The sequence below is a fragment of the Panthera pardus genome, unplaced genomic scaffold (genome assembly GCF_024362965.1).
Source record: "Panthera pardus isolate Hobbes unplaced genomic scaffold, ASM2436296v1 HiC_scaffold_7, whole genome shotgun sequence".
Taxonomy (NCBI): Eukaryota; Metazoa; Chordata; class Mammalia; order Carnivora; family Felidae; genus Panthera; species Panthera pardus.
The window spans coordinates 16,729,669-16,745,374 of NW_026527002.1; the positions used below are offsets into that span (position 1 = coordinate 16,729,669).

Here is a 15,706-nt window from a genome sequence, read left to right on the forward strand (position 1 = left end):
GAAAAGCAATTCTTCTGGTAGACAAAGCTCAGGGTGGAAGAACCTACCAATTCTTCCTCCTTGCATAGGAAGTTTTGTTTAATGTTATTCCATACTTAGCCATCAACTATTTTAATTCCTTGTGTAATCTTAGATTCTCTTAGCTTTATACCGATTTATTCTCTTTCCCACCCTCTTTTTCTAAAACACTTCACAGGAAAACCCAGACGCTTTGATGCTGTGTTTTATGGCAGCAATCGCAGGAACATAAAAACCTCATAAACCTTGTATCGTGTGTCACCTTTCCACCTAATCCATATTTCAGCTGCCACTGTGTAATACAGACTGGTCTTGTCAGGCAAAGTTTACCTTCCATCCAGCTGCTCTCCCAGCTAGCCTTCTATCTGGGTCTATTTATACTTTTTTCCGGATTACTAAAACAGTTCTTGCTCCCATTGAAGAAAAAGGTTAAAACTAATAGTGTGCTTCAGCATGGAGGTAAACTGTACATTCTAGTCTCCTGGTGAACAAGACAGAAAAAGTGGACTTAGACTCAACATGAGGCATTTCGGATAATAAATAATGCTACATCTGTTTGGAGAGTGCTTCACTTCCTGGCAGTAAATGTGTTCAGCTAGAATGGAGGGTGGCTGGAGTGCTAAGGGTCTGGACCTCTCACTGCTACCCCTGCCTGAGGGCAGAACCCCTGGCTCATCCAGACTGATGTCTCTATGATTTCATGTATTAACTATGAATCGTGTCTACATTTTTTCCTTACAAATTTCCAACCCTTGGCAACCTTCTCCCCTCTTCACCGACATCATTATTATCTACATACTAAACACTGTTTTCTCAGAGTCTTGTTCTTGGTTCTGCCTGACTAGTCCTGTAATATTTAGAGTAACCTGCCCTGGCCCTTAAAATAAAAAGTTTCATAGAAATAGAGAGGAAGTATTTCCTCCCCTGGCCACACATAGTCCATTTTTGTCATTTTCTTCCTTTTGGGCAGTCAGTGTTGGAGCTTTTGCACTTCAATATATCCTTGCCTCACAAGGTGTTTGCAAAGGGTTTGTCTTCTTTGCCTAAGATGTTGCTGGGAAAAAAGACGTTGAACACATATACCTCTAGATGTCAGCAAATTCCAAGCCTTGATAGTTACATAACCTGTGTTTGCTCCTACGAATGCTCCTGCCTCCTCATCCAAACACCAGCCTTCTTTTTTGGTCTCCTCCCTATGCCTCTTCTCTTGGCTCGGTTCCTCTTCTTCCCACAACACTAGGGGCAAGGAGCCCATTGGAAATGTGAGAGCCAGGTTAGCACACCCCAGACGAATTCCCTGCAAAGGGTATTGGGGTCCTGCAGGCTGGCCTGGCCCATCTGTGTTCTGCAGGGTTGATGCTGGGCTGGCCTCCATGTGGAGGCACAGCAGTGCCCTTGTCCTCGGTGGTAGGGAGCCAGCAGTAGGTTATGTATTCAGCTATCGTGTGACTGAATGACACCCTCTCTCTCTACAGTCAGCACTTTGTGTCTTCTAGGAGCTGACACCCGCACTGCCAGGATCCCAGACGCTGGGCCTATTTTGGCAGACACGCTCCGGAAATTCTTATTCGATCTGGATGTTGATGATGGCCTAGCTGCCATTGGTTACTCCAAGGCTGATATCCCTGCATTAGTGAAAGGAACCCTGCCCCAGGTAAGAGATGCAGTGTGTCCTCATGCCTTTCGGAGAAGCACAAAGCTGCTGGAAAAACATGGTCCACTTGGTGGGGGGGGGGGGGGGGGGGGGGGGTCTTAGGGGAGAGGAAAACCCAGGTCTCCTGCATACCAGAGAACAGCTCTTCTCTTCCCCTATGGGAGGGGCCAGCCTCCCTTACCTATATATTCCTCCATAAACCTGTGGCTTTTTGGAGCTGTTATGATGTAACTGAAAGGATCTTATATAAAAAATCAAGGCAAAACCATCCACATTTGTCTTGAAGTGTAGCAGAATTTCCCTTTTTACCATTTCTGCTCTTTTAAGAGTCCTCTATAAAACTATGTGAAGCCATTCCAAAAGGGCCACTAATATTGTTTTATATTATAAAGTTAAAATCCCTACTATTTTGTGAAAAATAGGCATGGCCTTTAAATTGATACCATTACAAAATCACTTTTTAACATATCTGGGAGAGTGTACATTTTATATACATAACATCTGTATACACATCTGTGTCACTTTGGGTCTTATTTATCTGAATGTTGCTACACAGATTCCCGCTTACCACAAGTAGCAGTGCTTTTCCCTCACCCCTCTGGTTAAACAAAGGCCTCACACTAGCTTCTTCGCCACTTGGCAACTGCTTAGAATGTTGAAGATCTCACCACTCACGTAAGATGATATTTGTATGGATTGGGTTAACGGACTCACATGTCCTCAGGAGGTAGGTAGGTAATTGCAATGAACAAAGTAATTTAAAGCAGTAGGGAGTGGCGGGGACTTTCGTGAACTGGAAAGCTCATAATCCATCTCATTGGGTGAGCATCTTTTCAGCTACAATTTATTATCTCCAAGCAGAAATTCAGGTCCCAGTGTTCATAGAGCATCCAATTAAAAGTATATATGTATCAGCAATCTGGATGTTTGTATTGCATTCCCTGTATTACCCACTGTACAAACCAAACATGGCCCATGGGCCAGCAGTTTCTTTCATTTACACTCAAATCCAGTAGCCTCAGTCGTATCTAAAAATACAAATGAATGAGAAAAAGAAACATCTCAAAGTGTAACTGAGCTCCTAGGCTAACTCAGAAACACTTAGCTCTAACCAACAAGTCCAAGGGACTAAATAGCCAAAGAATATGACCATCACAGTTATTTTATCCAAACTTACTAGACTGTAAGTTCCAGGAGCGCAAGGACGTGTTTTGCTCCTTCATCCTCTACTGCACCTAGCACAGGCTAGTAAACATGTCAAATGTTTGTAAACCTGCAGCCCTCTCTCCTCCTAAGTCTTCTGGGCAGGTGAGCTTAATGGCTGAATGGTAGTAATTTTTTGAGAAGTTTCCTTACACCTAATAGGAGTCAACTAATGACAAGAAGCCATGAAAGCCTGTCCAGGGACACCAGAGACCAAGTGGTCACCACAGTCTTGACATGGTGCTTGGCTCTTATAGCATGGTTCCAGTGATAGTGTCCATTCTTCAAGACTGGGGGAGGAGGTGATTTCTGAAGAATTCTGTTTGTTCAGGAATGTGTGTTTGTCAACCTCCAGGGACGGTATCCATGATTTTCAGATGAAACTGTGTGATATTCTTGGCCATTTGATTGCTAGTGGCAATGCATCTTCTTGCCATCAGCACACATTGGCAAGTGTTTACTGTTTAAATTCTACTGTGCTCAGTCTTTTACTTTCAGAAACTGTTCCAGATAGCAATCCAAACTAACATTTGAGACCATCCACTAAAATAGCAAGTTAATTAGGTATCATATTAAATGCCTCAGTGTACATGTCATACTGGGAAATCACAGATAGCAAAACCTTAATTAGACAAAGCTAATTTCTTAGTTTCACAAAAGATGCAAGACAAATTGAATCCTTTGAATACAAGTCAAAAAGCAGGAGGTCAGGATTTCCTCAAGTTGTATTCATAAAGCAGCCCCAACACGTATCCTGCTTTTTTTTTTTTTAAATCATGTTTCTATGATTGGGAGAAACATACATAGTTAATTTTAATAAAGTAGCACTAGTTCCATTTTGGAGTCCATGTAATTGAGTCAATGTGTTCTATATATGGAGAGGACAGGAGAGATTCACGGAACTTAGAAGGCATCTTAGAAATCAGCTTGTCTGTTTTGCAGATGAAGAACTACTATGGGTTTTTTGTTTGGTATTTTTGGCAGCAGTGAACATTTTACAGGAATGCTATGGCAACTTCAGAATTTTACACATGCACAAGCTAATCTTCACTTATTAGTATCTACAGGATTTAAGGTAGTGAGAGGGATATATTGGTTGCTGCAAAGAATATTGCCAGAAAGATTATTTATGTAGTCGACATTTGATAAAGCTTCTTTTATGTTCAGCAAGGAGGGATCAGTTTTCTCTGGAAGGAACAACCAGGCCAGTATTCTTGACCGAACACCACATCCCATACTGATGGCAGCAAACAGCAGCCCTGTGTGCAGAGGCTTCCAACCGCCATACCCAGGCTGCAAGGGGAGCAGGCAAGAATAAATTAATCTTCCAAGTGGGGTTTCTGAAACCTCTGGAAAAAAACATTTACATTTCAAATCCAAACATTTCATTTCTGAGGAGAGCTGTCTACCAAAATGAGCACTTCCACGCCCTGGCAGACAGGCCAGTCGAAATGTTGTTTTATGAATGTGCTAAAAGTAGTAGTCAGGATTTATTTCAGTGCCCATGTTAATCAGTTGTCCTTTGGTTTTATGCATCTATAAATAATAGCGCTGAACACATCTTAATTCTGAGAGTTTGGCTTTTCTATGGCATAGATGATACATGGGGGGATATATCACAAACATTACATCCTTGCCCCCATTTAACCAATCATGGAGCTTTAGAAATGTGAAGGAGAAACCCCGATCACTTGGCCTGAAATAATTCTGAGAATCCTGAACTATTTCACCAAAGATGAACAGGATCATCTTAAGGGACTCTGAGATCACCAGATAAGATTCTCTCCTGTTATAAACAGAATACTGTGGCAATAATTGTCGGCCATAGCAAATGCTGAATTTCCATTCTTGACCCTGCCGCTCACAGGTATGTAGGTCGCCATGAACAGGTCTCTGCCTTGCTCTGGATTCTCAAAATTCTTTAGAATCTCTGAAGATCTGCTGCAGTATAAACTCTTATTTGGTTTCACCCACATTCATCATATTGTCCCCCATCCTTCTCCCATCTGCCTTTCCATCCTTCCTTTTGTCTTTTTTAATGTTTATTTATTTTTGAGAGAGAGAGCAAGGGAGGTGCACAGAGAGAGGGAAACACAGAATCAGAAGCAGGCTCCAGGCTCTGAGCAGTCAGCACAGAGCCTGATGCAGGGCTCGAACCCACAGACCATGAGATCATGACCTGAGCCAATGTCCGATGCCTAACCAACTGAGCCACCTAGGCACCCCTTTCCTTCCTTTCTTTAATTTTTTTTTTTTAATCATGGTAAAATATCTCTAACATAAAATGTATTAATTTAACCATTTTTAAGTGCATAATTCAGTCCCAATGAGTACATTTAGTATGGTGCAGCCATCACTACTATCCATTTCCAGAAAATAGAAGCTCTGCTCTATTGCTTAATGGTAAACAGTAACTCCCCTTCCCCAACCTCTGATGACCTCTATTCTACTTTCTGTCTCTACGGATTTGCCTGTTGCAGGTACCTCGTTTCATAAGTGGAATCCTACAATATTTGTTCTTTTGGGTCTGTATAATGACTTCACTTAGCATAAATCCTTAATGTCAGAATTTCACTCCTTTTTATGGCTGAGTAATATTCCATTGCATGGATATACCACATAATTGCTTTTCCATTCATGTTCAGATGGACACTTGGGTTGTTTCTGCCTTTAAGCTATTGTGAATAGTGCTACTATGAACATTGGTTGTATGAATATGTTTTAGTCCCTGCTTTCAATCTATTTGGCTATATACCTAGGAAAAAAATTATAGATCATAGGGTACACCTTCTCTGTTTAACTTTTTGAGGAACTGCTAAACTGTTTTCCATAGAGGCTGTACCATTTCGCATTCCCACCAACAATAAGTGAAGTCAGCAATACACAAGGGTTCCAATTTCTCCACATCTTCACCAAGATTTGTTTTTTCCATTTTTTTATACCCACCCTTTTATACCATTTGTTTTTTCCCACCCTGATGGATGGGAAGTGGGAACTCATTGTGGTTTTGAATTGCATTTTGCTAATGACTGATTTCATGTGTTTATTGGCTATTTATATATCTTCATTGAAGAAATATCTATTCAAGTCTTTTGCCTATTTTTGAGTTGGGTTGTTTAGGGTTTTCTGCTGTTGAGTTGTAGCAATTATTTATATATTCTAGATATTACTCCCTTATCAGATGTATAATCTGCAAATATTTCTCTCATTCTGTCTTTTCAACTCTCTTGAGAGTGTCTTTTGACGCATAAAAGTTTCAAATTTGGATGTAGTCCAATTTACCTATTTTTTTTTATTGCCTGTGTTTTTGGTGTCATAGCCAAGAAAATATTGCCAAATCTAATGTCATGAAATTTTCCCCTATTTTCTTCTAAGAGTTTTAGTATTACATCTTACATGTAAGTCTTTACATTTAGATCTATTTTGAGTTAATTTTTTTTAATGTTTATTTGTTTATTTTGAGAGAGAGTTTGTATATGAATCCCAAGCAGGCTCCACACTATCAGCATGGAGCCCAGTGCAGAGCTCAATTTCACAAACTGGGAGATCATGACCTGAGTCAAAATCATGAGTCAGATATCTAACCAACTGAGCCACCAAGGCACCCCTGAGTTAATTTTTTTAATACATCCTTCTTATTTTCATTCTTCCTTTTACCTTACCTTCCTTTTACTTACTGAGGTCCTGTTTTTACATGCATTGAACAGGATATGGTAAGGAGAAAAATAAAGTCTCTTCCCTACCTCATAGACCTAACTAACATTCTAGTGAGAGAAGACAGACAATGGGCATCTAATCAAATCTATAAATAAGGTATAAATGAAATCATTCCAGTTAATGATTAATGATATGAAGGAAAACCTGGGCAATGAGATAGTGATTTCACATGGGACAGTGTAGAGGGAACTCCAGCGAGGGTGGTCACAGAAGGTTTCTGACTAGAGGTGGAGGCAGCCATGTTGAGATCTGGGAGAAGCACTCCAGGCAGAGGGGAAAGGCCCTAAGACAGCATGAAGATGAGCATTTTTTTTTTAATTTTTTTTTTAACATTTATTTATTTTTGAGACAGAGAGAGACAGAGCATGAACGGGGGAGGGTCAGAGAGAGAGGGAGACACAGAATCTGAAACAGGCTCCAGGCTCTGAGCTGTCAGCACAGAGCCCAACATGGGGCTCGAACTCACGGACTACAGGATAATGACCTGAGCCGAAGTCAGACGCCCAACCGACTAAGCCACCCAGGTGCCCCGAAGATGAGCATTTTTGTGGGACTGAGAGGGGATGGTGGGGCTAAGTGAGATGAACTGATGGGAGAAGAGTCAGAGCTGAGGTGAGCATCAGGGCCTGAACAGGGTGGCACTGGAGGCATAGTCTTGTAATTGCAGTGGGAAGTCATCAGAGAGCATGAAGCAAGCAATGATAGGAGCAATTTATACTGGGGTGGGGGGCGGGGGGGAGATATCACCTGGCTGCTCTGTGGAGAATGACCTGTAGGGGGCGAGAGTAGAGCAAAAGTGGAAACAGATTTGTGGAGGGGAGAGTGAGGATGACTTAGACTTGGGTTGTGGTGGAACAGGAGGTGAGAGGTGGTCAGATTTGGGATTTACTTTGGAGGGAGACTGGACAAATTTGCTGATGGAGTGAACCTGTAGAGAAAGGAAAGAAAATCAAGAGGACTCCTAGGCTTTTGCCTGAGTGACTGGGTATCACTTCTGAGATGAAGAAAATGGGAGTCAGGAGTTAGAGTTCTGTCTTGAATATGTGAATATTTGAAATGTCAATATCCCCCCTCCCACCACTGTCATTAACTCATCAGATAACTGTTGGGCACCTATGTGCCGTGTGTCACGCACTCTCATAGGCACTGGGCATGAAGACTGAACACAGCTCTGCCCTCATAGAGCTGCCTCATCTACCAGCTATGCTCCCAAATAGGTGCTTAAAAGAAAATAAACTGAGAGACCCATGAGAATGGGACTAAAAATATAGCATACATCTTAATTTTTTTTAATTTTTTATTTTAGAGAGACTGAGAGAGAGCACAGGGGAGAGGGGGAGAGGGAGAGAGAATCTCAAACAGGCTCCACCCTCAATGCAGAGCCTGGCATGGGGTTTGATCCCATGACCCTGGAATCATGACCTGAGCCAAAACCAGGAGTTGGACACGCAATCCCTATACCTTAATTTCATTTAGGCCCAGAAATTTGGACACAGCGTGGTCATTATAGTATCTTTTAATCCTTTGTCCCATTGGGATTAAGAAGACACTGATGGGGGTATATACAGCAATAGGATGTGTTGGCTGTCTTTGCTAACTCCATTCAATAACATTGGAGAAATTAAGCAAGTCGCTGAATTCATGTGGGAAGGCAGAAAACCTTAGTTAATATTAAAAAGGAGTCACTTGGGGCACCTGGGTGGTTGAGCGTCCGACTTCGGCTCAGGTCACGATCTCGCGGTCTATGAGTTCGAGCCACACGTCGGACTCTGGGCTGATGGCTCGGAGCCTGGAGCCTGCTTCCGATTCTGTGTCTCCCTCTCTCTCTGACCCTCCCCTGCTTATGCTCTGTCTCTCTGTCTCAAAAATAAATAAACATTAAAAAAAAAAAAAAGGAGTCACTTGTTGCCTGTAGCCTGAGAGTTAAGTCCTAATGAAATCTTTTTAAAATATACCTTAAGTCCGGGGCACCTGGGTGGCTCAGTCGGCTAAGCAGCTGACTTCGGCTCAGGTCACGATCTCGCGGTCCGTGAGTTCGAGCCCCGCGTCGGGCTCTGTGCTGACAGCTCAGAGCCTGGAGCCTGTTTCAGACTCTGTGTCTCCCTCTCTCTCTGCCCCTCCCCTGTTCATGCTCTGTCTCTCTCTGTCTCAAAAATAAATAAACGTTAAAAAAAATTAAAAAAAAATAAAAAATAAATAAATATACCTTAAGTCCAAGTTGCAAAGTATACAGTCTTTGAAGTCAAGGACAACCCAGTTCTATTTTCCTTGGCAGCACATGCTGTTTCTGGGACAGTGCTCTTTGCCCAGAAAGACCTACCTGGCATAGGCTGCTGACCAATGCAGTTTGGTCATTATAGGCGGTGTTCTACCCGAGCTTGATTTGGTTCTATACTTTGGGCAGGCTATTGCCAGAACGTAAGCATAATGGCTTTTGAAGGCTTTGTGGGAGAGGTGTCATTTGATAAACTTCTGACTTGGGGATCAGCTAGAATAGGGCAAACAAGAAATAGGATTTTTTTTAAGTTTATTTATGAGAGAAACAGAGACAGCGTGAGTGGGAGAGGGGGAGAGAGAGAAAGAGGGGGGAGAGAGAGAGGGAGGGAGGGAGGGGGAGAGAGAGAGGGAGGGAGGGAGGGGGGAGAGAAAGAGAGAGAGAGAGAGAGAGATTGAGATTGAGAGAGAATCCCAAGCAGACTCCACACTGTCAGTGTGGAGCCTGATGCAGGGCTTGAACCATGAAACCGTGAGATCACGACCTGAGCCAAAACCAAGAGTCAGATGCTTCACTGACTAAGCCACCCAGGTGCCCCAAAATATGATTTCAAAGATATAACTATTATCAAGTCATTGTTTCTTATGGCCAAGTTAATTTACATAACCTAGTACCTTTTACAAACTGTCTTTTCAAAGCCCTGGGTAACTGCTTTTGTTTACTGTTTCAGGAAAGGGTCACCAAGCTTGCACCACGCCCTCAGTCAGAAGAGGACCTGTCTGCTCTGTTTGAAGCTTCAATGAAACTGTATTAATTTTCATTCTCACTGAAAGAATTACCACTGGCCATCACAGTCCTGACAACAGAAGCCAAGCTAGCCAGAACTTTGTCTTTTTATTTCCACACATGACATACCTGTTACCAATCTGAATGTGATAATAAGTTTCTCCTGCAGAAGATTCCCTAATGCTCAAAGTCAAACTACTTCTGTAAACAGTGGAAGAATGCCCACTATGTTGGACCTTGGGCTAGACATCAGCATTCATGTTCCTGCCCCAAACCACACAGATTTCAACTGCTCTATTTATAAAATGGGCAAAAGCTCAGTATCTATCAAAAACATAAATGCACATATCCCGTGCCCAGTAATCCCTAGTCTAGAAATTGAGCCTATAGAAATATGAGCACAAGTGTGTTAAGGAAGATGGCAAGGATGTTTCTGGCAGCACTCTAATAAAAAATCCGAAAGAACCTAAATATTCATTAATAGTATACAGATAAATAAATCAGAGTATATTAAGTAATGGAATATTATAGTGCTATCAATAAGAATGAGATAAACATATTGGAAATATGCCCATGATATACTGCTAAGTTGGAAAAAAGCAGAACAATTAAATATTTGCATGGTCTGATTTTTACTTTTTAATTATACATAAGTATTTGTCTATATATAGGAAGAAGAATGATACACATCAAAATAACAAAAGTTATCACTAGAGAAATTGAATTTGGGGTACAGAAAATTAAGAGAAAATATTCACCTTATATTTTATACTTCCCCTTTTTATTTTATAAACATCTGTATTGTTTGGATTTGTTATAAGCACATATTTTCTCATTTTAAAAGGACCAGAGAAAAGAGAGAAATATCATTTTATTGTTTTAGGTCAGATTCATCTTAATTTATGAAAATACTAGTAACTAATACTTAAAGATTAAAGCAGATCCAAAGAGGTAAAATATGAGAGACTGATCCTGTGGTAAATAAACAAATTGTTCTTTGGAGAAAAACACTAACACCCTACATGGTAATTCCCTCTTTGGAAAAATGTTTTTGGTGCTCAGAATAAATTAATTCAAAAGCAAGCAGTGTTGTAGTTAATAGACTTCAGCCTTGCCAGTAGAATCTAAGTAGCATGATCATTTGCCTCTCTGTCAATCCCAGCCTACAGAAACTTCTACGGCTCATTTCGCCTCACAAAGGTAACCACACTGATGTTTTTTGCCTGCTCAAGTCTTTGGCAGTCTGGATCTCAGTGCCCTTGTGGATTTATTTGTGTTTTAAGCTGAATTAAAGTTTTAATCAAATAAGTAATGCTATATATAATTACATCAGGATTTTTAAAAATGGAAAAGAAGTGCATTACTGTGCCATTCAGCCTGACCAGGCCCACTTTATCTGTATAAAAGTCTTTATGTCCTTGAGATCTTTTAAATAACATTGAAATAATGTTTCTAGAGTTTTCTCTAATTATAAACATAAAATACATTTGGTACCCAAAACTGGTAAACACAAAAGAAAATATTTGTTAATATTGAACCATCCAAAAGATAGCCACTGTTAAAAATTTGGTAGATGTTTTTTATTATATATATTATATGTGTGCATATATTTTTGACTTAGAAACGGTATCATTAAGATATAGTTTTAATTCCTATAGGACATTCAAATGTATATCAAGTGCTCTAAAGGCAAGCATAGGACAGTGCCAACAGAATTTCAGTTATACCTTGCAGACCACATCTAGCTAAAATTCCCTCCATTTCAAGAGTATCATGGATTCTGAAAGCAGAAGCTGTGTGAACGAGGCAGAATACAGCTAAATTCTCTGCCAATCTGAAATCCTTCAGGAAAGTTTAGTAAAAGTTGTTAATGTCTCAAAATACATTTGGCAGAGAAAAAACATATATGTGTCTCCCCACCAACCCAACCCCCCCCAAAAAAAAAAGTCCAGGTAAGTTCTAGAACTCTTTCATTCTACAAAGTGATGTGGTATCATTAGAACAGCATTAGGCTAGGGGTCAAAGGCCCTAGGTTCCACTCCAGTCCCTTGGTCTGTCTTGAGTTTTACTTTATTCAACCTAGGCCTCTTCCAGCTTGAATATGCTACGACTAGATTTTATGTATTACCTAATCCTTAATGTGAAATTTTGAGTTTGGGAAATTTAATGTAAAATAGTGTGAGACATAAAAATGAATTCTCTATCTCTTAAACGTTCTCTGCCTTTACTATCAGTAGCCAGATGTCTAAATGTGACTCACCAGAAGTGTTTGGTATTCACAGTGATGATCACTCTGTAGAGGAAGGATTTAAAGGTCAAGCATGAAGAAACAGATTGAGGAAGGCTTCATGTTTTTTATCTTTATACCCATCGTGCTGGTCCTTACACTTTGAGAATATGGAAAAGATGTGTTTCTTGACTTACTGGCTATTAAAAGAGCCTGAGATAAGAAAGTCAGCCCATTTCTGTAAACCAAACACTCTAATGTTTCTGCGACAACAATTAAGTGCATCTTTCTAATTCAAATCCTATTTTGTTATTGATTACCTTTAAAAGACCAAAAGTTGTTAGGGGTTATAGCTCTATTTATTTGGATTCATTTACTTGCTAAGGCAAGAAAAATTAAAAGAATATTATTCAAAAGTTTGTATAATATCACTTTCAGTCAACTATCATATATGGTGGAATTTTCACTTAAAATCCTTGCGCTTCCCTATGCTACAGAATACTAATTTGTTTCAAGTACGTCATGTTTATCCTTTTTGTCAAGGGTCACAATAAACAGACTATTTGGTTTGCACTTGTATCCCTTCTCTGTGCACCGGGTCCATGCTGGGCTCAGCATTTTTGCATAGCTGTGGACACAGCTGTGGGGTGTTTTCCAGTGGTCAGTGAAGTAAGTCTGCTCTTGCAAAAGACAGACAAGTACAGTACCAAAACAGTGAGCAAAACTTGCTTTTCTGGCCTTTTAACCCTGAGAAAGATTAATGGCTGTTTGGATTAGAAACTGTACCCTAATGAGGGACTGTTGCCTCCAGGGAGTGGGTATAAGAAAGAGGACTGTTCACCTCCAGGTCAACATTGCACAGGCTGCCTTGTCTCTGATGACCAGCAACCCCAAGCCCAGACAGCTGCCCAGGCCCTCCATCAAACGCCTGACCCTCTGGGAGCTGTTGCAGAGGCCAGCCCACATCCCCGCCATCACTATCACAATGGCCTGCAGGAGGTAGTCTCCAGGGATGAGCCGCATTTTGAACGGGCAGAAATTGGTTCTTGAAGCCCTAGATTGAATTACTGGCAGCTGGGGGTGGGAGGGTCTAGTTTCTCTTGCTATTATTCCACTGTCTTTCCAACCACCGTAACAACTCGGAATAAATGCATACCCCCCCACAAATCGCAATAACTGTTTGCAATTTTGTCCCCTGTGAAATCCCTCATGAAGCTCTGTGCGGAACAGTCAACATTAAAGTAACCACATTTCATTCTTTCTGGCTTTAAATATTGGCTTTTTAATTTGGGTATTTTTAATTGGTTTTCCAATTTATAAAATTGGAAAACTGATTAAAATAATCATGAGCGCAAAAGAAAAAACTACCATCATGCCATTACCCAAACACAGCTGTTATCATTTGATGTATTTCCTTTCCATCTTTTTCATTTGGGTAGTGTAATTTTCAGCTCTTTTCCCTTGAGAGATGACATTTTAAGTATTTTCTATGTTGCCACATAATCTTCACAATCACTATTTTTAAAAGTACACAATGTTTTGTTGAATAGAAATTTAATAATTTATCCTTATTATAGGGCATCAAGATTGCTTCCAAATTTTTACTCCTACCAATGACATAGCAATGAATAATGTATATTTGGCTTTTTTCATATTCTAAATTAACTTCTTAGGTTAGTTAATCCCCAAGCTGGCTTTTTATATTAGAAAATGGGCATTTTGGGGCTCCTGGGTGGCTCAGTCGGTTGGGCATATGACTTTGACTCAGGTCATGATCTCACGGTCCGTGAGTTCAAGCCCCGCATCAGGCTCTGGGCTGACTGACTTGGAGCCTGGAGCCTGCTTCTCTCTCTCTTTCTCTCTCTCTCTCTCTCTCTCTCTGCCCCTCCCCTGCTAGCACTCTGTCTCTCTCTCTCTCTTAAAAATAAATAGACATTAAAAAAAATTAGAATATGGGCATTTTTATGGCTTTTGATTCACACCGTCAAATTATTTATACTCCGCTGTTGTCTTTGTTTCCCCTCTCCTTCAATCTTCTCTTCAAAACAAGTAGTAGTGCAAACCAGAAAGAAATGAAACAGAGCTCACATGCGCCACCAGTACTGGGCTATTTGTGCAGGCCTGCAAGAGTCACCTGTGGTTTTTTTTTCTTTCATGTCAGTATATCTTAAACAGTTCACATGAACAGATACAGATTTAAATTCCCAAATAAAATTATGAAACTTACTTTAGTGTTACATTATTGCTTTTTAAGTGAAACTGTAGACCACCAAGTCTGCTTTTGCTACTCACATTTTTTTTCCTTCTAGAACCCTCCATGGGCCCCGAAACCTACAGGTTTGTGTTAGTACATTCATGGTTCCCAGTTTTCCCGGCCAAGAAAAAAGACCCAAGGGAGGATATAAATATCCTTTTCTATAAGGTTGTTCTAGAACCATCCAGGTCTGTGAGTGCAAGGACTGCTGCACTGGGAAGAGGCAACACCAACAACCATCTCCACCGAGATCCCTCCCAAGGGTCTAAGTTGCTCCTCTCATCAAAAACCTCTCTAATCTCTGCAATTACGCACATTGGTCCCAGTGGCTTTGGCAACATTTACTGGAGACCCATGTGATTGGTATACCAAGCACTACATATGAGAAAAGAATGTTTGTAAGGCAACATATAAATGGAAAGATGTCCAAAGAGTACTACCAGGCTGGAGTGGCCACCTGAGTAAGGACAGGCTAATTTCCTTTCATTTTTCACATCTCCTTTAACTATTATATACTCAAAACATAGCTTGATACCTTGACAAAACAGTTTTCCAAAGGAGGAAGGAGACCACAGATTTGGGGAGAGGAGGATGGGGGTTCTGCAGGTAGGGGTGATTTGGGGGTGCTAAGGAATGATTATAGGAACATGACGTTTAGTAGTATTTTTAAGCCAAATTATTGTCACTTTATAAACACCAATATCAACTCTTATCAAATGCAGCAGCCAATTTACTAGGGCATCTACTACAGCTGGCAATAATAATCAACTAAACACACTAACAGTTTATTTATTGAGTCAATTTAATGCACCCTCAACCTGTGGCAGGCCCTTTATCAAGGGTTTACCCACTATGAGAGAGGCACTGCTATGTTCTTTTTGCACAAATGAGGAAACTAAGACTTAAGTTATATAAACACACACACACACACACACACACACACACACACACACACACGCCACCTGCCAACTTCACACAGCTAGTAAAGGGTAAGACTATCACTTGATCCCAAGGTCATCCTGACCCTCCATTCCCAGCCACCAAGTTCACTGCCTTCCAAGTGCCTTCTGTTGTCTAAGAGCTTCTTAAATTGTATTTAAATACTGTATACACTTGTGTACAACACAGTGCTTTGAACACAGTAGGGACCCCATAAGTACTTGTGAAATAAAGGATTCTATTTTATTAAAAGGGGAAGAAGGAAAAGGAAAAGAAAAAGAAGATTCTGCAAGCCTTTGACATGTCAGAGAGAAGTTGAGCTGCCCATGCTGGTGGCCACACAGAAGGGCATTAGAGGTAATAAAACCACCTTGGGGGTGAATCCCAGCCCTGCTTGTTACTGAGTAACCTTGGGTAAACACTTAGATTGTCTGAGCACAAACTTTACCTCATAGGGTTGTTATAAACAGCAATAGGAAGTAATATATGCTACATGTCTAGAACAGTGGCTAGCCCATAGTCCCATTGTCCTGGCTCGTAAATGTTAGTTCTCTTCCCTTTCCTGAATGCTAAGCTTGCAGGAAGACTTTTACCCCAGCAGCTGACTATCAGATCACTGCAGCGATGTCAGTTGGGTACTAAGGGCTTACAAACTTCCCTCAGAACAAGAATTACCTGGGACGCTAGTTCTAG

General features: G+C 40.7%; 1 protein-coding gene across 1 annotated transcript in view; it reads left to right on the forward strand.

Annotated features, from left to right (window-relative positions):
* ADHFE1 (alcohol dehydrogenase iron containing 1) overlaps positions 1-12,390 on the forward strand; it is a 34,094-nt gene extending 21,704 nt beyond the window's left edge. The window contains exons 14-15 of the mRNA XM_053896180.1: positions 1,515-1,672; positions 9,538-12,390. Coding sequence (XP_053752155.1) covers positions 1,515-1,672; positions 9,538-9,621 — 242 coding nt within the window. The 3' untranslated portion in view covers positions 9,622-12,390. The remainder of the gene's footprint in view (positions 1-1,514; positions 1,673-9,537) is intronic.
* The last annotated feature ends 3,316 nt before the right edge of the window (positions 12,391-15,706 follow it).